Here is a 23615-nt window from a genome sequence, read left to right on the forward strand (position 1 = left end):
AATCAATCACTATTATCTTGTAGATTCTTCACATTCTTTTTTATTTACTCAAGGACAAGTAAAAAAAAAATCTTATCTTCAAAGCTGAATTTCTTAATATCTTTCAGAGTTTCTGCAAGATGCAAGAGGTTGAAGTTCACTATTTTATGACAGCTTGTTCAGAAGGTCAGATGAGGCTGATCTGACACAGCACAACAGAAAATCGAACCGCGTGAATGAACAAGTAAACTGAAATTAGTCTGTCAGACATGAATACAAACAACACTAAAATCATCAACAGACAAAGTGGCCAACTGACCAAGTCTGGACAAAGCTTCCAGAAATTGAGAGACTTGGCACAATGAATAAATGATTGTCAGTAAACTGCAGATTATGTTCTATGGTATATTTATATCATCCCGGACTGGGAGGGCTCACAGAGGGTCAGAGAACATTATAAAAAAGCCAAGCTTTAATATTATTTCAAAAGCCTGCAACTTGCCTCACATGTACATTTGCCCAAATTTGCCATCCTTACTTCAGAACAGGAAATTTACAATAGTAGCTGGAAAGCTGTACTTAGTGGCAGAGTGCATAAATAAAAGGAGGTTGGTTTGTATAACACATTTGACCTTGGCAATAATAAAATCTATCTAATCGAATCCAATCCAATCTAATATTTGAAAGATTCACCAAAAGTAACTAGTCATTGAAAACTGAAGTATGGAACAGGTTAAGGAAAACATAAATGTCAGGAAAACACATGAAAACTGCTGGGTAGGAGCAGAGGTTTCTCACACAGAACAGATACGACCCTGTGCCATATTATGGATGTCAGACAGTCTAGAGCAGTTTTTCTTAACTGGGGTTCCACGAGAAATAGTAATGAACAGCAGTGGCAAATAAATAAAGTTGAACAGTGGAAGAAAATAATAAACCTCTAAAACTTAACTTAGGCTTTGCCTACTCCCATTGATGCCATACAATTTTATTTTCTCTTTGGGATTTCAATTGTCTCTATGTCCCCTTAGTATTTTTTGCAGAAAGAAAACACATGTTTAAAGGATGCTTCCCATTAGTGGAATGTGAGTTAGGTTAGGGGCTCAACTGACAGGGAGTTAATGTGGCCAGAAACTAAACTGTGGGGTCAAAGGAAACACTTCTATGGGTCCTTAAACATAATGAACTGAATAACTTGATAATTTAAAAAAGAACTACTGGACTTGTTTTTTGAAGTCACGTTCATTAACTGGCTGTCGGTATGCCTGGCTAAGGTTATTTTTATTGAATCTTTTGAAATTATAAATTGTAAACACATTTCAAGACTCAGGGATGGAGAGTAAAATAAAAGAGTGGTTCTCTTGGTTGATTGAATAGCTCTCCTCTGGTCACATATGTTATTTTTTCTGTTGAGACTCAGGCAGGTTCATTTGCTAGTTCGGAGTCACCCAGTAAATCAGAAGTAGGGAGTGATCTAGATGGTTTTTGAATTTTTAGTTAAAGAGAGTGTTTTGGCACTTAAGGCAATGAGGTATTCAGATTGTGGAAAATTGGTGAATGGCTAGACTTGTTTGGGCAGCTAGGCTTTGTTTTCTGCTTGTTCCAATTTATAAGTTGATATTTTGCATCACCCCTTATATGTGATTAATAAAGTGCCCTGTACTGCCTTTCTGGATTTGTGAAATAAAAAAGCTTGACCGAACAACAAAGTAAACTGGCACTTTTCAAATTTGGGATATGTAATAAAATGTTTTTTATACATTATCTCTGTGTCTAGGTTTAGGTTAAGCAAATTACTGGCAAATGAATCCATACAAAGTGTATTTCTATATATAAAGCTGAAAGCAAATATTTTGGGAAGACATGGGGTAAAACTAATGCTAGTGCTTTAATAACTAATCTTGATGTACTTGCCCAGCAAGAAGACAGAAATAAGCAATATAAAAATCTAAATGAAAAATGTACCTTCCTGACAGCAGTATTCCAACTGACGCCTCTCAGTCTTTGCAGCAGAGCTTGGTTGCTACAAATGACTTCCATCTTCAGCATGACAATTTTCCTTTAAGGCCTATATAAGAACTGTAATCAGTCAATTCACAAGAAAGGACAAACCATTGACGTAACAAGCACAATAAGATGTGTACAAAAAGTTTTGTATAAACCAGGTAATCATAATTAACCATATAGATTTTTATCTATATAATTTTATTAATGACAATTTAGATATTTTTATATCTTCTTTAATATAATCGAAAGCAAAAGTTAACTCACTTATTGAACAGTTTGGTCAAGGTGGGTTGCAACCACTCCATCATCAAATATCATAGCTACCCCTACAGCTGAATCCACCGAATTACAATATTGCACAGGTAGAGGGAATGTCTTTTCGATTTCCTGCTTCAGAACTTCATTTCTGGATAAGGCATTTCCTGTTCCCAAGATCCTCTGCACCCCTGATTGCAGAAGCAGTGTAGGTGGCAACATTGCCACCAAATTTTGAACCACTCCATGGCAAAGTGCTCGGCCCACGTGACCCAGTGATATGTTTCCAGTGGATATGTTACACACTGAGCCAAGACGTTTTGTGTCATGCCTCTCACCAAATATTGTTGGCCAAATTGTAAGATCTGACCTGCTTTGATTTAAAGCAGCTTCACTCAACAAGGAATAGATTGAAGATTCATTAACTTCCAAACCTGAAAAAGAGTAGGACAAAAATGCATATATGGTTAGATAGTCTGTATATATTATGACATGTACAATTTCAAACTTCCTGTAACAAAAATTAATGAGAGGCATATAAATAAATGCAGTATCTGCATCAGCTCTCAAATGAGCCTTCAGTTAAATTGTTGTTTTCTCACAAAGTGAAAGTTGGGATAAGCATCATGTTTATTCTATTTTTTTATCAGATTTTTTTTTTTTTTTTGCTATAACAGTTTTTGTTTTGTTTTTTACACCACAAATTTGGCATCCAGTCACATTTAATCCAATGTGACCCTGAACAAAGTCATGCAAGTGAGCTTTTGTCAACAAGTATACTGCTGCTGGAGCCCACATGCACTGAGCTGCCTTGTGTGCGTGTTAACTTCATTACAAAGTATTTTGCTGTGAGATGAGTACACTGTGCTGGTTGGCCTGGAAGATGAGATTTCCCTCTGATCTTGAGTGGAGAAGGCTCAGATTCTCATATTTCCAAAACTGGCTAATGTGCAGAAACTTTCCCATTATTGACCTCAATAACATTAAGCAATTGATGAATTAACTGTTTTATATTGTCACACAGGACATAGATTGGCTGGCAATCTGGCTGCAATAGATGGTTCTTTACCTGGCCAAGAAGCCTTTATAATGGTTGAATTGAGGGAAGAAGCCATGTGCTCCCCTAATACTACAGGTGGAAATATCCTTCAAGTGGATTTCTTTTATGTACCCCTGCAGGGCTAGATGAGATTTCTAGCCTCAATGGGTGGGGATGTTTGGTTTCTTGAGAGCTACCAAAGGGAGCAGTGGGGAGGAGGATTCCTTGTTTTAAGGAGGCTCAGCCTGTCCCAGAAGTGCTTCCTGTGTGTAATATGGTGGCACTGGAGGAATTCTCAGGTCTGGCATATTGAAGCTGCTCCATATCACCCAGGCTAGTTGGAGTCTGGAGATGAGAATGGCAATGCTTGCCTGGGGAGGAGTAGAGGGGAGGTAAAAAAGAAAGAAAATGATTGCATTGCTTTGTGGATTGTGAAAGAGGAAGAAGCCTGTTTAAGATATTCACTTGTGTTTGAAACCAAGGCAGTTGTCAGTGAAGTTGTGTCTGAGCCTCCCACCCAAAGGTAACAATATCAATGAGAACTCAAAGGTTGCTGGTTATATGGGTGCTTAAAAATGTTTTAGTGATATTTGGAAAAATTAACTGAGGTTTGCTGATTGGCTTGGAAGACATCATTACTTTCCCATTTAAAATAGTGGGAAATATTTTTTTTATGTTATTTTTTTCCTTGCTGACCCATATTCATAATTAGATTAGAACATAAGAAGGCATGACTGTATTTTATTTTCCTTATTACATTAAATAATTGCAAAATATATTGCTGCTGAGACACAGTTTTCTCTATAAATAGAAAATCACTAATTTTCCCTGTAACTGATTCTTTTTATTCCATAAATTTGTAGTTTATTAAAATGAGTTATGCTTACTAAAGAGTAATAATGACTTAAATAAATGTTACCCAGTTCATTAATCCAGTTTTTAAGCATCTCAACAAACACTGCAAGGACATTGCCGCCATTGAGAGATGCTGCCACAGCTAAATAACTGCCATCAAAATATGGGAAGTAGGATAGAGGCGAAGAACAATCAGGAGTCTTTGGAGGTTGGAATGTTGATGGAAGAGCAAAGGTTAGCTGGGCTGATGTGCCAATATTAAGAACTGAGAAAACATAAACAAAAACAATCATAATATGATAAATATTGACTATAAAATGCTACATTTCAGAATCATATTTTTCAGGAAATGCCACAACTGACAAAGGAGCATGAGTCAAAAAAGCACCAACTAATGGGTGTGACAAATACATGGTGGAAGCACATGTGTCATGACAAATGTTTCATGATAGTAATGGCATATTACACTGAGCAGTTAATGGTACAGTGAACAAAAATTGCAAAGCAAAACTTATAATGGAGAAATAAATACCATACACAAATTGCGAGATAATAGAAAAACATGTAAATCAAAGAGTCGCCATACTGTGCAATTTACAGCACAACACATTATCTGTAATCTCTTGCAAAAAGAGTAAATAGTATTAGTTTAAGTTTTGTGATGATGTGTTTAATGCTTTTAGAGCTTGTGGACACTGTAGCAGCCAGAGTGGAGCCAGCTACCTGACCTACAGCGTACTCCATAGAAGAATTGTATCTGTTTCAAATCCCACCTACACAGCACCATCTAGAGGCTAGGCAATTCAAGACAATCATATTTTAACTATGAATGTGGCGATTATCTTGTGGTCTAGCATTTCTGATGCCATTGCCAGAGATCAGTACGAGAAGCAGCTCCCGTATGGATGCCAGGAGCGGCTGCAAAGCTTGATGCAATTAAAAGAGATGGCAAGCAGTGGAGCGGTCTCGAAAGCAAGAGTCAGAAGCTTTGAGAATTCACATGCAGTAGAAAGAAGATTGCAAAGAATTGGCCAGAGATTGGCAGGTGTGCAACTAAGTACGATCTGAGATCATTCCAATGCATGGCAAGAGGAGACAAGATAGAATGCAGTACAACTTGTCCTAGAGCTTGTGTACATATTTGGTATTTTGATGGTGTCCCCCATGGCTATTAACAATGGGGAACATTGAATAGCTACTAGGTTTGTTTGATTTAATTCTTCTGTTGTGAAGTAAAGCAATAAATACACTATTTTATCTGAGAGCTCAAATAGTTCTCAGTGCATAGTGCCTGTCTGTCTGTCTGTCTGTCTATGTATCTCTCTTGTCCTTGTGTTTGTTACAATGATATTCCTCCAGATCCAGAGTTGTCCAATTCAGGATATGTTCAGCTTTAGGAATCATCTGCAACAGTTAGAACCTACATATGGTTAGGTGTAACATTTAGACTTTTTTGCTAGGAGTTGTACATAATGTGGCACTATTAAGTAAACAGTAAAGTTACTATTTAACATTGGTATGTAGCGTTTTTTGCAGACTTTTTCATTGTGCTATAAATTGCAAAGAACAGTCACCTTTTATTAGCTGTGTGTGTTTTCCCAGCCACAGGTATGTCACCACACCATTTTGGCAGCGCTCTTTTGTCCCATGCGCTTTTGTTGTGCCACCCTCAGGAATTATTCAAGTGTAAAAATATATTTATTGAGTTATGGATAATGCGTAGCTTAAATCAGTTTGTGACACTTGGCTCCTGCATATATACTCAGCAAAAAAAGAAACGTCCTCTGACTTTCAACTGTTTTTACTTTCAGTAAACTTAATGTGTAAATATTTGTATGAACACTAAAAGAGTCAACACCATAAGACATAAACTAAAAATGTTTCACAATGTGTCCCTGAATGAAGGGAGGCTCAAAATCAAAAGTACCAGTCAGTATCTGGTGTGGCCACCAGCTGCTTGAAGTACTGCAGTGCATCTCCTCCTCATGGACTGGACCAGATTTGTCAGTTCTTGCTGTGAGATGTTACCCCACTCTTCCACCAAGGCACCAGCAAGTTCCTGGACATTTCTGGGGGGAATGGCCCTAGCCCTCACCCTGCGATCCAACAGGTCCCAGACGTGCTCAATGGGATTGAGATCCGGGCTCTTCCACTGCGAGGATGATCAGCTGTCCTTCCTGTCTCCCTCTAGCGCTGTCTTAGGCATCTCACAGTGCGGACATGGCAATTTATTGCCCTAGCCACATCAGCAGTCCTCATGCCTCCCTGCAGCATGCCTAATGCACATTCACGCAGATGAGCAGGGACCCTGGGCATGTTTCTTTGGGTGTTTTTCACAGTCGGTAGACAAGTCTCTTTAGTGTCCTGCGTTTTTAGAACTGTGACCTTAAATGCCTACTTTCTGTAAGCTGTTAAGGTCTTAACGACCATTCCACAGGTGCATGTTAAATAATTGATTATGGTTAATTGAACATGCATGGAAAACATTGTTTAAACCCTTTACAATGAAGATCTGTAAAGTTATTTGGATTTTTAAAACATTATTGTTGAAATACACAGTCCTGAAAAAGGGACGTTTCTTTTTTTGCTGAGTATATTTGCTTATGACTAAATAGTTGTTAATAATTTTACAATGGTTCAGTTTATTTTTATAGCATCGACTTTTATTTACCATCTTCTTAACCATTTTGTGATGTTTTCCTGCAGATGGCGGCCACGTTGTTTATCTTTGCAAGGCAGGATACTGGTCACACAACAAAGAATTCACAGCACATTGATGTCACTGCTCCAAGCCTATTTCAGATGGCAGCATGCAGCAGCTTGTGCTCAGCGTTTTGGATAAACTATAACAAGCAACCTGCTGTTTAAAGATTTAGTTAGGGATACTCTCTATTATTTGGATGAGGAATCTTTTGCTTTTGAGACAACAATTTCACTTTTGACTTTTGGCTACTCTCAATAGTGTTCTTAGTTTTATGGTAATTCCCTTAGCCTAGCTCTAGATGTACTTTCTGATAGGCCTTGAATTTTGTCATTTCATCTCTAAGTCCACTTAGTCTTATTTTTATGTCTTTAAAAGTAGCTCTTGTTCTCCATCTGGAATTATACAATGCACATGTAGAACATAGAGATATTTTCTACAGAGAAGGTGTTAACGTACATTAAGGACAATGTGGGAACCATGATTGGACAGGGCATTGGCCCACTAAAGGGCACACTCTGTCACATTCCCTTACTGGGACAGTTTAAGGTTGCCAAATAACCTCTCATGTCTTTAGGAGAAAATCAGACTACTAGGAGAAAAACCTCAAGAAGCAAGCAAACTACACATTGGTAGTGCCCAGGCCAAGATGTGAGTACAGGAGTCTGGAGCTATGAAGCAGTGCAGTGAATTATTCAGTGTGAAAAAATATTTATTGAATCTTAGATCATGCATAGAATAAACAAGTATTTCATAATTATAATTTTTGGCTCCTGCATGTTTTTCTTCATGACTAAATGGTTACTAATAATTTTAGTATCATCTACATATTTTGCATCACGATTGCATATATTTTTTTTGTAAAATTAAAAAAAAAAAAAGTAAAGTAGAGTGAAAAAGAAGATAAACAACCTTACAGAAAGTGTGGTGAAATCTAGACTAGCAAAAGTTATTACAGGGTGGTGGTGTAAAAATACAGTTGCAATTAACATGATTGAAATGCAAGAGACAAGCGAGCATGTAAGTGAGAAACAAACAGGTCTAGCAATGGCGCTTTAAAAACACAGCAACTGAGAGAGTTCCGAAAAGTAGGAGCCACAACATTAAAGGAGTGTTAACAGAGAGAAACAAAATAAGCCTTAAAAATATTAATAAGACCAAGCTGTGTAGTCGAAATTTAACATCTTATTAAAGAAAGAAACATCCTCTAACAGGACAATTCAGTAATCAGGACCACAAATTTCTGGAAAGTTGATGAGACAGGTAATCTGGAGTGCTGAAATGAATATCTTTGTAAGGCAGAAGTAGAATTTTGAACATAATCTATACATACAGTACAGAGCTCAATGCACTTAAGCCAAATGAACAGAGATGTGCTCATGTGTTTTGGTCTGAACTTGTTGTAGAAGCATTTTAAATTCGTTGCAGGTGGTGATGCTTCAAGCAGGAAGACAATTAAAAAATTCTAGTAGTACAATAACAGCATAGCTTTATTAGTGCAAGAGTATTAAAGATTAAAATAAAACAAAATGTAACTTGAAACTATAAACAAAAAGGCAGTCCTGGAGATAAAAATAATACACTATGTACATAGCATTACGCACATATGGTACAATGGTGACTTAGATCTACAAGTATTTAACGTGCCTCCATATTTATTAAATATGAAGTATTATTATATTAACATAAAATAAGACAGAAAAAACAAAAATGGAGACAACACAAACTCCATTGTTCTTTAACCAACCAAGTATCAAACCTCTGCCTGGGAAACCTGCAATGTAGCACAGCACAGAAAGTGCAGACTAGAGAATTGATTCAGAAAAATATAAAATTCAATGTCTCACACCTTCAGGACCCTGGGTTAACTATCTTAACAGGTCACTCTCACTACAGAGTTTCCCTGTTTATAACACAAATCACACTGACATACTGGTTTTTAATTAACACATATTACTTTAGGAATATACAGCTAACGTGGTTAGCATTGCTTCTTCACACCTCCAAGAAACAGTCAGTCCATGGTCTGTAATTCTTTTCCTTTGCCTTTCCTCCCCATATTCTAAAGCCATGCAATTTGTGGCATTTCTAGATTGGCTTTGTTTGAGCAACCTGGGGCCTCATGTATGAACGGTGCGTACGCACAAAAATGTTGCGTAAGAACATTTCCACGTTCAAATCGCAATGTATAAAACCTACACTTGGCGTAAAGCCACGCACATTTCCACGGTAGCTCATACCCTGTTGCATGCAAGTTCTCTGCTCGGTTTTGCAGACTGGCGGCACCCAGCGTCAAATCAGTGCTACTGTTCCTGTGTGGTTATCCTTTCTTTTTTAGATCCACATCCCTGATGTGGCTTTATAAATACACTGAAATTAACCGCATATTGTTTATTAGTTTAATGCATCTGATTGTAATTAACTTGTAACAATATAATGGTCCACAGAATGGTCAAACTATTCCAAATACCATAACTGCTTTAGCGTTGTTACTCTCACTGCACCTCGGATCCCACATCAGATCATCTTTTTCCATATTACTCTCACTGCACCACTCGGAGTATTTATATCACTGTATCTGAGCGTGAATCACAGCTGTACAGCAGCTGATCGGAGAATTATTGGTATGCAGCATCAAGCACAGGCTGCCTTAGCCATGCTGTCTATTGAACTGCTCTCATATGACAAACGCTTCAGAGCCTTTCCTGTACTGACCTCGCAGTTCAGAAACAATTTCATCCCAAGAACTCTAAACGCACTCAATCAGGCCATCAAGTGCTCCTTGTAGAACTGTTTGTACTTATTAGTACAATCACCTCACTGTAAACTTGCACTACAGTTATAATATTGCACAACCTGAGCCACTTTATAAAGCATGTATTTACATATGATGACGATATCATTTTTAAGATGAAATGCAGCAAAATATGTTTATTATATTATACAGATAAAACTTTAACTACATGGTGCCGCAGCGCTAGAGAGCCACTGGCACTTCGTTCACGGATTGTTCATGCCTCACGCTGCATTCTTGCTGGCGCTGACACGACACTGGAAGGATAGATGGATAGAATAATTAAATATGTACTACAAAGATATTTCGATGTTCCTTAAAAGTTTTGAAAAATCGTTCTAAGCTTACAGATGGGTTAACGTCTATTACAGAGCTGATTGTGTGGTGATTGGGTATTTGGAGAAAGAAAAGTAAGGACAGGAATTGGAGGTTAGTACGTTTGAAAGAGACAGTACTGCTACAAGAAAGTATTTCATTGAAGGTAGCACATGGCGCAGAAAGCATCTTGCGTGAGACATGAGCAATCACTGCGCCACCGTGTTCCCATGTTTAATAACATTTTTTAACTCCTAGCATCATGATAATGATATTACGTATACATCTCAGTATTTGAATTATTCAGAGAGTAATGTAATATCACAAATTTAATGGATTCTGTGTCCTGTCGGAGGAAGAGAAAGCCCGGAAGCACGTCGTGATTCACACACATAGAGCACATAGAAGATCAAATACAAAACAAAGCATTTAACATGCTACTTTAGTTACGATGGGATTGAGAAACTAGTAAATTAAACGATTTTAAGATTAAGTTTATGATGTTCTACTTTAATGACAAAATAAACTACGTGATTAAAGTGGAAATTTAGAGATTAAAGTTGACATTTCATGCTTTTTCCCCACTGTGTGCCTTTTTTTTTCTCTGTACCCTAATAAGCTTTCATATGACACTCAGACAGTGGGCTACGACTCGCCTTTTCACGGCGACTTTGATATCTGACAACTTCTTTTTTTATTTCAGGCACTGTGCGACTTTGTGAACGTGAGCTTTCGAGTTTCTCCGACACACTGTGACACTCGATCAACTTCCTTTTGTTGTTTATACCACTGTTTAAACCAACAAATACAGCAGTATGTTTTTGTTTGCCTTCAATTCTAATAGAAATTCTTCTGTTTTCACTCTTCCTTTTGCCATTGCCTTTTCACAGAAGGCTGAGCTTAAGGGCTATTTATATTTATTTGCATATTCAAAGAGGCGTAGTTCTGGGAGGAGTTGGGGAGGGACAGCAGGCGCGTGCATGTGCGTTACTTTTCACGCCGACCGTGATTTATGTACCAGAAGAATGTGGAAGTTGGCGTACACACAGATTTATGCATCTGGATTTTTTTGTATGTAAGCACATTTCCGCTTTTGTCCGTATGCCATGTTATACGTGAAGTCTACGTACGGCGTTATACAGTACATGAGGCCCCAGGTGTGTGTGCATGAGAGTGTCCAGTAATAGACTGGTACCCAGTAAAGAGTTGGTTCCTGGTTTGCAAATACTCTGGACCCCATTGACCCTGAATTTGTATGAAGTGGGATCAAAAATGGATGGATGAATGAGTAAAAATTAATTTCTATCAAGACAAAATTTGAAACTATGAATTACTGCAGATTAACTAATCAAGGATTCATTATTTACAATTTAATTTGATCTAGACTCTGCACAACATAGACGTTTTATTCTATTGTTTTGTCATTGATGGGGTAGAGCTATGATTGCAATATGAGAAAGCAACACTTTCTAATAGCAACTGAGAGTCAATGTTATCTTTCAAAAGGCTAAATAATTGTTTTCTGTTATATTATCATTGCGTCAAAAAGCAGTCATTGTTGTTATCAACAGCAGGAATTAAATAGTAAAACACGGCTGGAAATTGTTAATTTGCTGGGATGTTACCATCTTTCTCACATTTGTCTCTTTATTTTTGAATGTACTAAAGCACCACTTTAAGAGTTTATTTATTTCCTCCAGTAAATACAGTCATTGCCGAAATTATTGGCACCCATGGAATTTTCCCAGAAAATGAACCATTTCTCCCAGAAGATTGTTGCAGTTACAAATGTTTTGGTGTACAAATGTTTATTTCCTTTATGTGCATTGGAACAACACAAAAAACAGAGAAAAAAAAGCTAAATCTGACATCATGTCACACAGAACTCCAAAAATGGGCCGGACAAAATTATTGGCACCTTTTCAAAATTGTAGGTAAATCATTTTATTTCAAGCATATGATGCTCGTTTGAACTCACCTGTGGCAAGAAACAGGTGCTGGCAATTTAGCAATCACACCTGAAGCCAGTTAAAATAGAGAAAAGTTGACTCAACCTTTCTGTTGTGTGTCTGAGTGTGCCACACTAAGCATGGAGAACAGAAAGAAGAGCAGAGAATTGTCTGAGGACTTGAGAACAAAAATTGCGGAAAAATATCAACAATCTCAAGGCTACAAGTCCATCTCCAGAGATCTTCATGTTCCTTTGTCCACTGTGCGCAATCAAGAAGTTCACAACACATGGCACTGTAGCTAATCTCCCTGGACGTGGATGGAAGAGAAAAATTGATAAAAGACTGCAACTGATAGTCCGAATGGTGGATAAACAGCCCCAATCAACTTCAAAACATATTCAATCTGTTCTGCAGACTCAGGGTGCAACAGTGTAAGCTCGAACTATCCGTCGACATCTGAATGAAATGAAACACTATGGCAGGATAGCCAGAAGGACCCCACTGCTGACACAGAAACAAAACAAAGCCAGACTGGAGTTTGCCAAAATGTGCTTGAGGAAGCCAAAATCCTTCTAGGCGAACGTGTTGTGGACAGATGAGACCAAGGTAGAGCTTTTTGGTAAAACTCATCATTCTGCTGTTTACAGAAACTGGAATGAGGCCTATGAAGAAAAGAACACAGTACCTACAGTTAAACATGGTGGAGGTTCTAAGATGTTTTGGGGATGTTTTGCTGCCTCTGGCACTGGATGCCTTGACTGTGTGCAAGGCATCATGAAATCTGAAGACTACCATGATCAACAATTTGGGCCCAGTGTCAGAAAGCTGGGTCTGCATCAGAGGTCATAGGTGTTCAAGCAGGACAATGACCCCAAACATACCTCCAAAAGCACCCAGAAATGGTTGAAGACAAAGCGCTGGAGAGTTCTGAAGTGGCCAGCAATGAGTTTGGATCTAAATCCGATTGAACACTTATGGAGAGATCTCAAAATTGCTGTTGGGTGAAGGCGCCCTTCAAATCTGAGAGACCTTCAGCAGTTTGCAAAAGAAGAGTGGTCAGAATTTCCAGCTGAGAGGTGTCACAAGCTTGTTGATGGTTATAGGAAGCGCTTGATTTCAGTTACTTTTTCCAAAGGGCGTGCAACCAAATATTAAGTTGAGGGTGCCAATAATTTTGTCCAGTCTGGTTTTTGAGTTTTGTGTGAAATGAGTTCAGATTTGGCTATTTTTCTCAGTTTCTTTGTGTTGTTCCAATGCACATAAAGGAAATAAACATTTGTACACCAAAACATTTGTAATTGCAACAATCTTCTGGGAGAAATGGTTCATTTTCTGGGAAAATTCCATGGGTGCCGATAATTTCGGCCATGACTGTAGGTAGAAACGGCATCTTTTGATTTTAAATGGGATGACTGTGTCTCTTAAATATACTGGTTAAAATCTCAGCCAACACTGTAATTTAATAAGACACCCTGAACATTTGTGGCTAATTTTAAGAACACAACATCTTAGTTAAACTACTGTAGGTAACCAACTCTAATTTTAATTTTAATTGTAACTCCAATTTTAACCATGACAATGACTGATTAAAGGCTAACAACATGTAGCATCACCAATGTTTGCTTATAATGGTCATATCAAAGACTTACATAATTCAATAATTATGTTGAGCACAATGCACTAGAATATTTGACATATTTTATTATTTTAACACTATTTAATAGAATACTAAATGAAAATAAAATGTTGTTATTGGCTAAAAAGAATTTAGAATTTTGCTGTTTTAGCACTTTTAAAACAATAGACTAATATAATAAAACTAAAAGCAAACATTATTAGTTTAATCAAAAAGCACATAATCAGGAATTATATTTGGAAACGTGGGAACTGCTAAATTGATAATGACAGAAATATAATTTAATATGCTGCACAATGTGTGTCCAGGCTAATCCTGTATGTGGAAAATAAATTTCAATGCAAAGAAATGCAAAGTAGAGTGAAAAATAGAAGAATAATTAAAGTGTAAAGTTTGGGGTTAGTGCTAAAGACAAAAAAAAGTAATAGTGGACACATCACACCTCAAACAATATCTAAGCAAAGGCAAAAAAAAAAAAACATTAACAAGGCAAACAGGACAATGGGTTTAACAGTTTAATGTGATATAAAAATCTAGCATCAATAAGCCATGTAATGCACTTGAGTGGTTACTTTTTGATTTTGCAATGTTTATCTTTCTTGAACCCTGATGCCAGGCAACACAACTACTTTTCTCTTGGTGTTACATCCATACACAAAACAAGGTAAACAAAACTGAACATTCTCTAAATTACCGTAAATGCTGCCATTTTATTAGTAGTAGTAGGCTATGAATGACTTTATATGCAAGCAAAAAGTACTAATCTCTATTTAACCTAAATAAACACATTTAAAAGGTAAAATTAAAATGTAGCATAAAATTATGAAGGAAGTAAAAAAGTCTGATACTAATTTTTGGTTTAAATAATTTTTCAGTTTACACACAAAAATCACACCCAGATGGTGGTTTAGAGTAAATTCATACACACATGCTAGAAAACTCCACTTTCAAACCAAAAATGCAAATATATGTATGGAGTCAGTTGTCTTGCATTAATGACTGAAGGTAGCAGCTTGAGAATATTTTGCAGTGAGTTGGGGACTTGTGACTGCAGGAATTCATTCCAACCAATATATTAATTTGAAACCAATTACTGTTTCTAATGGCTTTGTTTTACTTTACTCATTTGTTAATATTCAGAACAATATGAAAGACCATTAAGGAAGAACACATACCATTAAGCAACTATATGACAAATTCCTTTTCCAGGCAGATGAAGGGCATTCTTATCCAAGTGTCTGCAGGGAGGTTTATTCTTAGGTTAGTTCCTACATGGTTTACATGTCAAAAGTTAACATACCTGCATCTGTCTTGTCTCTCATGCATGAATAGACAGAACACTGAAAATCCCCAAGTGCCACACCAACTTCAACTTCGACAGGTACTAAATGCCATTCTCTGGTGGTCTTTCCCGCAATGCTACCAGATTCCACCACTTCAGGGAGCAGATATACTGGAAAGTCAGAATTCCTCAAACTTGAAGAAAGCACAAAAATACCACAAATGCTCACAATCTGAAAATTTCTTACAAGGAAAGCTCATAACTTAAATTAGTACTGAAACTAACCTCCATAATTTGGGAAACAGCATTAAAGAAATCTATTTACAATATTTATATCTGATTAATGGACTAACTGAAAATGTGGTTTGGTAAATTTGCTAAATACATACTTGTTGGAATTTTTTGCAGGTTCACATGCTAACACATTAACTTTGAGAACAGTTTTTAAATCTTGGACAGTTTCTTCTGCTTAGTGAAACACCCTTCCCTAGTCAAACATCTGCACAGATAAACCTGATGCATATTTTTTATTTTTGAATTTATAAACCACAGGGTTTAGCTTTGAGTTAAAGGTAAATCATGCAATGAGACATCCATTCTCACTATAGATTTAGCCCTCACTGGTTACAGTATTTTCTACTTTCCTTTGCATATTCAAGTGGTAATTAGTTATAGTAGTTAAGAGGTAACTAAAGCTACTGTATAGCTCGCCTTCTCCAGGGTTGGTTACTGTTTTGTAACAGATGCTACCCAGAGAAGGTTCCTTTCAACTTCACCATGTACTGAACTAATGTGATTTGATAATAGTATGAAATATATGAAAGAAGGTTTTATACAGTAAAGGTGAACCATGCTTATGCATAAATCCTCATCAAACATGCTCAGATTCACATCATGTACAAAAGATTAGAAAATATAGATTTAATATTTCTCCATGTTCTTGTATGGGTGTTTTCTATAAAGGTTTATCTGTGACAAAATAAAATGCAGTTCAACATGTTAAATACACAGAATTGCAATGAACATTCATGTCACACACACATTTATTTTGGAACTTTTTTTGTGTCATAATTGAATACAACATACTGTATTTGTGCCAATTTGAAATGCAGTTCTAAGGCATACTATATTTTAATTCATGTTCATCAGATCACACACTGAGCATTCCTTATCTAAAAGCAAACCAAACTAATTCCTCCACTTTTTCCACCATAAAATGAAAGATCTAAACAATTTATCTAACATAAATCTTTCCCTTTCTTCCCATGCCACCCAGCTTTTTTTCTACATTTTCACCAGTCACATCTGCATTTGTTAATGAACTGTTTTGTAAGGTGAGGCTGACTACCTGTCTACTGGACCCCATCCCCACCACACTTCTTAAATCCTGCTTTCATGCCATAATCCTGACTGTTACAACAATAATAAATACTAGCCAACCCGCGGCGTGGCATACGCCGCATAATTATGTATTGATGGGTGAACACCTCCTGAAAGACACAGTTGTCCATATGGGGTTGGTTTTGAGGATACGACTGTAGGTGAATGTGAAAAGATGTAACTCTGGAGAGGGCAACATACAATACAGCGTTTTACATGCTGCATACAGAGATTTACATTTGCGACAAACTGCTTTACACGCCACATACAGCGATTCACATCTGCGACAAACAAACTGTTTTACACACTGCATACAGCAATTCACATCCGTGACATGATTTTTCCGAGATGGTCCTGTCGTGTCCACCCTCGCACTCGAAGCATACACACTGCCTGGTCATGTACCCGGTCGCATGCTGTGTCCACCCTCGTTCACGAAGCATACACACCGCCTGGTCATATGCCCGCTCGCAAGAGAAACTCACGGAAAGCCGCCCACCAGCTGCCTGTGTGTGTGCCTCTGTCTGTCTCTGGCGCTACCTGTGTGTGTGTGCGGCTTTCTCTTGCACTGCCTCTATGTGAACCGGTCAGGCACAGAGAAGGTCAGCTGCTGAGATTGCGTCTCGACTGTTGCAGGGCCTGCATTGGTGAAGCAGGTGAGACGGTAATGAAACAGAGGCACAGGGCTTATTGGTTTTTAAAGACTGCTTCCTTCATTGTGTTTTAACCTAAGTTTTAAAGGATTGTTTTAAGGATCCCATGGGATACCCCTCGCAAACTGTTTTGCACGCTGCATATAGCGATTCACTTCCGCGAGAAACATGTCTCTATGAACAGTCAACTTGGCTCAGAGTTGCATGTGGACTCTACGACAGACGAACATCAATGACGCCGGTTTTCCTGTGTCATCGCGTCCGAGTTGGTGGGCGTGGTTCTGTGAGTTGTCGTCGTATCGAATGATCTTAGAGTTGGTGGGTGTGGCTCCTTCCTGTGTGCACCATGAGCGTCTTACTTGTCGGTGGCTTAGTGAATCCACGCCCCTTCCGGCGTGCTTTCCATGGGTGTCTTGCCTTTCCATGGGTGTCTTACCTTAGTGAGTTATATATATAGATATTCCTTGACACTGGCTTTGCGCCAGCCACTTTTAAAATCTTTTCTGTAACCCCAGTGTTAAAAAAGTCTGGTCTTGACGATGACAATCTTAACAATTTTCAGCCAATCTCTCAGTTCTTGAGTGTGTTGTAGCCTCCCAACTTATCAATTACTTCACTTCTAATAATTTGATGGAACCCTTTCAGTCTGGGTTCAGGGCGCAGCACAGCTGTGAAACTGCTCTGTTTTGGGTAACCAATGATTTGCTTATGGTAACAGACTCTGGACAAACCAGCATATTAATTCTGTTAGATTTTAGTGTGGCATTTGACACTGTCAGACATGACATTGTACTTTCCAGAATGGAGAACATGCTGGTTATCTCTGGCACTGCCCTACAGTGGTTTAAGTCCTATCTGACTGACAGGCAAGATTTTGTTAGTCTTGAAAACAGCAGGTCCAACCCAGTGTAGGTCACAGAAGGAGTTCCTCAGGGCTCTGTCCTTGGCCCTCAGCTCTTCGGTATCTATATGCTTCCCCTTGGCCATATCATTCGTAGCTATGGACTGGTTTCATGCAGATGATACTCAACTCTATTTCAATGTTAAAAGTGGAACTTCATCAGAGCTTTCTCAGCTCAGAACTTGTCTCAGTGAAATTAAAACCTGGATGGAGCAGAACTCTTTAAAATTAAAATGCAACAAAACTGAACTCCTGCAAATTGGCACTAAAGAGCAACTTAAGAAAATGAGTCACTCTTGATGGTGATCTCACCAGACCTTCTTCTGATGCAAGGAATCTTGATGTCATTTTTGATTCCCCCATTTCTTACTCCACCCACATAAACTACATTAATAAACTTTCCTACTTTCACCTCTGTAACATATCACATGTTTGCTCATTCCTCTCTTTTTTTAATGCTGAGAAACTTGTGCATGCTTTTATCACATCCTGCATCTATTATTGTAACTTCCTACTGGCAGGTGTTCTATCTAATCTTATGTCACAGCTCGAGCTGATTCAAAACTTTGTTGCAAGAGTCCTAACATGGACCAGCAACAGTGAGCACATAACACCCTTCCTGCTTCGCCTCCTCTGGCTCCCTGTGTCTTACACGATTAAATTTAAAATTCTGTTATTAACCTACAAAGCTTTAAATGGCCTTGCACCGGACTACATCAGTGACTTTCTCCATCACTATGCTCCTGTTTGCTCACTAAGGTCCTCTGATTCTGGCAATCTTGTTGTACCCCACATTATGGGTGACAGGGCCTTTAGCTGTATAGTGCCCAGAATTTGGAATGACCTCCTGAAATTAATTAGATCAGTTGACTCCATTCATTTTTTAAAAAAACAACTCAAAACTCGTCTGTTCAGGTAGGCATTTAACTTAACCTAACATTCTGCTCTCTCATTCAGTCCTCCTCTCTGTCCAGATGCTCAGGATAATTTGTATGTGTGTTATGTCACAAATTATGTTATTTGTTCAGGCTTTTCTTTTAGTATTGAATTTAGTACTTTACTCTGGTTTATTGTCTTTTATTCTATTTAGTGCTTTGTGTATCCTGTATCGATCTGTTTTCATTGTCTAGTCAGGAAACACTTGTATCCAATCTTACACAAACCTGCAGTTTATTTCTGAGACTCTGTGAAGCTTCTTGAGCATGGGAAAGGTGCTATACAAACAAAATGTATTATTATTATTTTTACATGTAATTAGGAATCTGCATAGTGTGCATTGCATTTCTTTTCAACAACTGTGCATTAATTGTGACACAGCTAAACAGAATAGGATGATCAATCAGTATCATAAGAGAAGGGCAAGGTTTGTTCCAAAAAAATGGTAAGAGGTGTAATTCTGCTCTTGTGGAAGAAGTTTACTCTTAGGTTAAGCAGATTAATGTTTGTTGCTAATTATCTGTGTGGTTTATTTTTTAAGGTGTAGTTTGTTATCAATTTTAACTTTGCAAATACTGACTACAGGGATACATTTGTCTATGTTAATGTGATCACAGTTTGAGTTCTCCATAACTTTTAATTTTCACTATTTGTAATGGCAGATATTCTATTAAATTAATTATTTCTTCTTTATTGGCTCTTTGCTGAACAAATGTTGATCCTGAAAGAGTAAAATGGACATGAGTGACATTGTTAGCTTGCTTCTTTTGCTTTTAATAATCTTTTAATAAGCAGCAGACTAATAAAAGCACTGCCAACAGTAAATGAAGCTGGTCCACCTACTAGTGGAGTCAGTAGTTCCAAGTTATTAAGAGCTAGTCTTTTTGCTAATAGTGCAATACAGGGTAAAAAATAATATTGACTTATTTTAGATAATGTAAAACATTTAGATTAAATAAAATAAGTATATATTGTACTGTAATATGTATTTATTTTAGATCATGTACCTCTGGACAGACTGCTAAGTAATATCATTAAAGAGAATGATACTGCTGCTCAATATAAAAGAGAATAGAATATAAAATGGTGTGAAAAGGACGACACAGGTTAGGCAAAGTTGCCGATGGCATTCCATGATAAGGACCAATATACATGTAAAAACAACACATGTACGAATCTCTTGGCACTGAACATACAGTTGTGATTGAACCTCTCTTACCCCTACTTTTGATGAACCTTGTATGACATCTTAATGTCAATTACTCTTCTGATTTAATTTTGATGGAATGAAATGTGATATGCTTAAATCATCTGATTGATTTTTTTTTAATAATGGCATGAAAAAATTGAATGCATGACAAGAAAATGCACTGCAATCCAGTGTATTTTACACATTGTATTGCATTTATGTTTTGCATGGAAAACTTTATAGTATTTTAAGTCTTTGACACTCAAGACATTTTGTCACATTGGCATCTGAGAGTAACTAATCCTTGTGTTCATTGTATGTGCATTGTGTATGTAAATCTTCTGCACTCTCCTCTCAGAATATTATCTTAGTAGAAAATACATTGCAATACCAATAAACAGGCAGAAAACAATTAAACATTCATTGATACTTTCAACACATATAAAGGTCAAGCTGTCATAAAAGAAACCCACCCATACTGCATCCAATGATTAGGGCAACAGTGTCAGGTCGTTAAACATGGTTATTTAATAACCCAACCTCCCACTGTCCTCTAATTACATCATATGCACAGCTAGCACATACTCACATTTCCAGATTCCATTTCCTTTTCTGAGTATTAAAGTACCCCCAGCTGGCTGCATTTTGTACAGACATCAGTGGTCTTTCCTGGTTACATAGCATAGCAACCAAATAGTCTTGAATTGTCCCAGCTGAAGTAAACATCTTAAGGACATCAGGCCTGCATAGGGAAGCAAATAACTTGTTATAGCATACAGAAATTCCATTCCTTTTCTGTACTTGTACACATTTTTGGGTAATGTGCCAAAACAGGAAAGAACAGATAAATCTCAATGGAATGCGCCCTTTCACAATATCTGGAAGTGATGCAACAAGTTGACTGGTTTCCTATCTCCCAGCAATGTTTATTATGCAGCTTTTCTTTCACTTCCAAAAATAAATTTTAGCAATGGAAGAAGTATTGTTGAAAAGCACTTTACTATGAAAACATGAGAACTGGACAAAGGTTATATCTTTTTAAGGAGAAACCCTTTCATAATTACAAACGTTGGCACATTCAGTCCTTGACAGAAGACAGTATGTTTTAATATTGAATTGATAAAGTAAATAAGCTGTCATTTTATAATTTACCATATCTGATATATATATATATTGTGGGATATGGCTGGCCGTTCATCCCGGCCAATACCCCCAGGCTGCAAAGTGGAGCCCTTCTTGCAACATAGAGGTGCCCCGAATTCCAGCAGGGCATCATGGACAATGGAGTTTTTCATCACAGCCCTGCTGGATACCATGGGGACCTCCAGGTGATGCTGCAGGGAGAAGCAGGGACTGCTATTTTCCCTATAATCCGGAAGTAAGTCTTAGTGACACAGCGACAGAGGAAATGACGTACTTCCGGGATGAAGAAGAAGAGTTTTCACCCGACCTGGAAGTGCTGGATAATCACGTGGACTGAGGGCTCAGAAGCACTTTTGGGTCATGAACTATAAAGGACCCTGGGAAATCCCAGATGAGTGAGCTGAGTCGGGAGGAAGGGTGGCAATGCGTTTGGAAAGATTGATTATTGTAGTGATTATTGGTTATTGTTTATGAGTATTGTGGAGTGGAGGGTGCTTTGTGCACTGTATTGTCTAAATTAAACAAATTATTGGACTTTTATCTGGTGTCTGGCGTCTGATCTGAGGGTTCAAGGGGATGACAGCGCCCCTTATCTGTCACAATATCTATACTAATAAAAGGCAAAGCCCTCACTCACTCACTCACTCACTCACTCACTCACTCACTGACTCATCACTAATTCTCCAACTTCCCGTGTAGGTAGAAGGCTGAAATTTGGCAGGCTCATTCCTTACAGCTTACTTACAAAAGTTGGGCAGGTTTCATTTCGAAATTCTACGCCTAATGGTCATAACTGGAAGGTATTTTTCTCCATTAACTGTAATGGAGTTGAGCTGGAAAGACGTGGGGGGTGGAGTTTTGTGTGACATCATCACGCTTCCCACGTAATCACGTGAACTGACTGTCAACGCAGTACGTAGAAAACCAGGAAGACCTCCAAAAAGCACTTAAGAAAACATGCATTATATAATTAAGAAGGCAGCGAAACAATAAGAAGCGAGCTAGTGACATATACTACCATATTCATGAGTGCTGCTACCTCGGAAAGAAAGCAAGGTGTAAACCTAAACTTTAAATTAAGTTCATAGACAGGCTACGCTGGCGTTTCACATGCCCACAGGTAATGCGGGATACAAGTTTAATGAGAGGACGCAGGATATAAACGAGAGTTTTGATCACTTTGTAACTAAGTTAAAATTGTAGGTGAAGGGGTGTGCTTATGCAAATTCGAGACTGTGTTTGTGGGGGATTGACAGTTAAGGCGGGTGGGGGAGTCACGTCATCATCTCCCCTCCCATTTACCTAATTTCGCTCAGAGCTGAGCTCCGCAGCTAACGCCGTCTTCCGAAGCAACTTCGTCACACTGCCACCAAATACTCACAGAAAAATCCACAAGTTAATACACACGCTGTCTCTAGAGTTTCTCCACACTGAATCCTCCAGGCACTACTTACAAAAGGTTACATTGACAATCGTGTTACGTTATTTTTAAAATCTTTCCTTTTCTTAGCACAAGCACAGCTGAGAAGCTTCGATGCATGTGCTCCATAACGCATTAAAAAATAATGCATTTCATCACACTTTGCATTACAAGCAAAGGGGAGCTTTTGTCAATGCATGATTTCCTGGTACACGATTACATTGATCAGCTTCCCGATTCATTTTACCCTCGCACCACCTTAGTTTGAGAAAAAGTATGAAAAAATATGAGGTTAACACAGAAAAACAGATCACCAATTCAAGCTTTATGAATAATCGATTCGCCATCAATAATTGTTTTGGTAAAGCCATCCTCCTTCCATTTTATAATTTTTCCGCCACTAGCCATGATTAAATGAACGGTAAAAAGTAAGAGCGAAGCGAGGGTGACTTATTTAGGCAGGCATATATATGACAGCAACACTCATGACAATGTCTATCATGTTACGTTATTATTAAAATGTTTCCTTTTCTTTTTCATTACTTCTTTAACACACTACTTCTCCGCTGCGAGGCGCGGGTATTTTGCTATATATATATATATATTGTCACAAGAACGAGACATGGACAGATAAAGAGTTGGGGCAGCCACCCGTATAATATAGTATCCTGGCTGCAAAAGGTCGTTTTCACAAAATAATCAGCACTGAAGTGCATTCAACAGAGTCCAGTACAAGACTGAGGAAACAAAGGAAAAGGGGCAGGTTTTAAAGGGGGAGACAGGAAGTGAGGTCGTATGGATCTGGCACGTGGTCTTCCACCATTGGTTCGTAGCCGGAGGTGACATCAGAGGGACTGGAGCTGGTGTGGCCGACTTCCATTGGCTCAGTCCCAGAAGTGATGTCAGGAGATCCAGGTGAAATCCCCCGGGGATGGTCTACAGGCAAGGGAGAAAAGAGTCAGTGCACTCTGCCACACCCGCATGCCTCGAACTGCCTTCACTCAAGCCCTTTAGCTGCCTCCCATGCGCAAGTGTGTGACAATATATATATATATATATATATGAATGACCTCCAAAGAGCGCTGAGACTTTTGATATCATGAACGTGTGTACAAAAACTGGGGTCTCCTGCCCAGCAAAGGTCAAGCAGCCAGCGCTCGTGCATAGCTGTGCCGGCC

General features: G+C 38.2%; 1 protein-coding gene across 4 annotated transcripts in view; it reads right to left on the bottom strand.

The window, feature by feature from the left end:
* Nucleotides 1-23615, bottom strand: part of shpk (sedoheptulokinase) — a 61751-nt gene that overhangs the window by 17742 nt on the left and 20394 nt on the right. Inside the window, exons 5-9 of one of the 4 annotated variants that reach the window (XR_005634087.1) lie at nucleotides 20464-20616; nucleotides 14834-15009; nucleotides 4200-4400; nucleotides 2251-2675; nucleotides 1945-2047 (exon numbers count right to left, since the gene is read on the bottom strand). Coding sequence is in view for 1 of the 4 variants with exons in the window: in XM_039756545.1 (XP_039612479.1) it covers nucleotides 2251-2675; nucleotides 4200-4400; nucleotides 14834-15009; nucleotides 20464-20616 (955 nt within the window). In the remaining 3 variants the exon portion in view is untranslated. Of the gene's footprint in view, nucleotides 1-80; nucleotides 2676-4199; nucleotides 4401-14833; nucleotides 15010-20463; nucleotides 20617-23615 lie in introns of those variants that run through there. The other 3 variants (XR_005634088.1, XR_005634089.1, XM_039756545.1) reach the window with 3 other exon arrangements.

The sequence above is a fragment of the Polypterus senegalus genome, chromosome 6, assembly GCF_016835505.1.
Source record: "Polypterus senegalus isolate Bchr_013 chromosome 6, ASM1683550v1, whole genome shotgun sequence".
NCBI lineage: Eukaryota > Metazoa > Chordata > Cladistia > Polypteriformes > Polypteridae > Polypterus > Polypterus senegalus.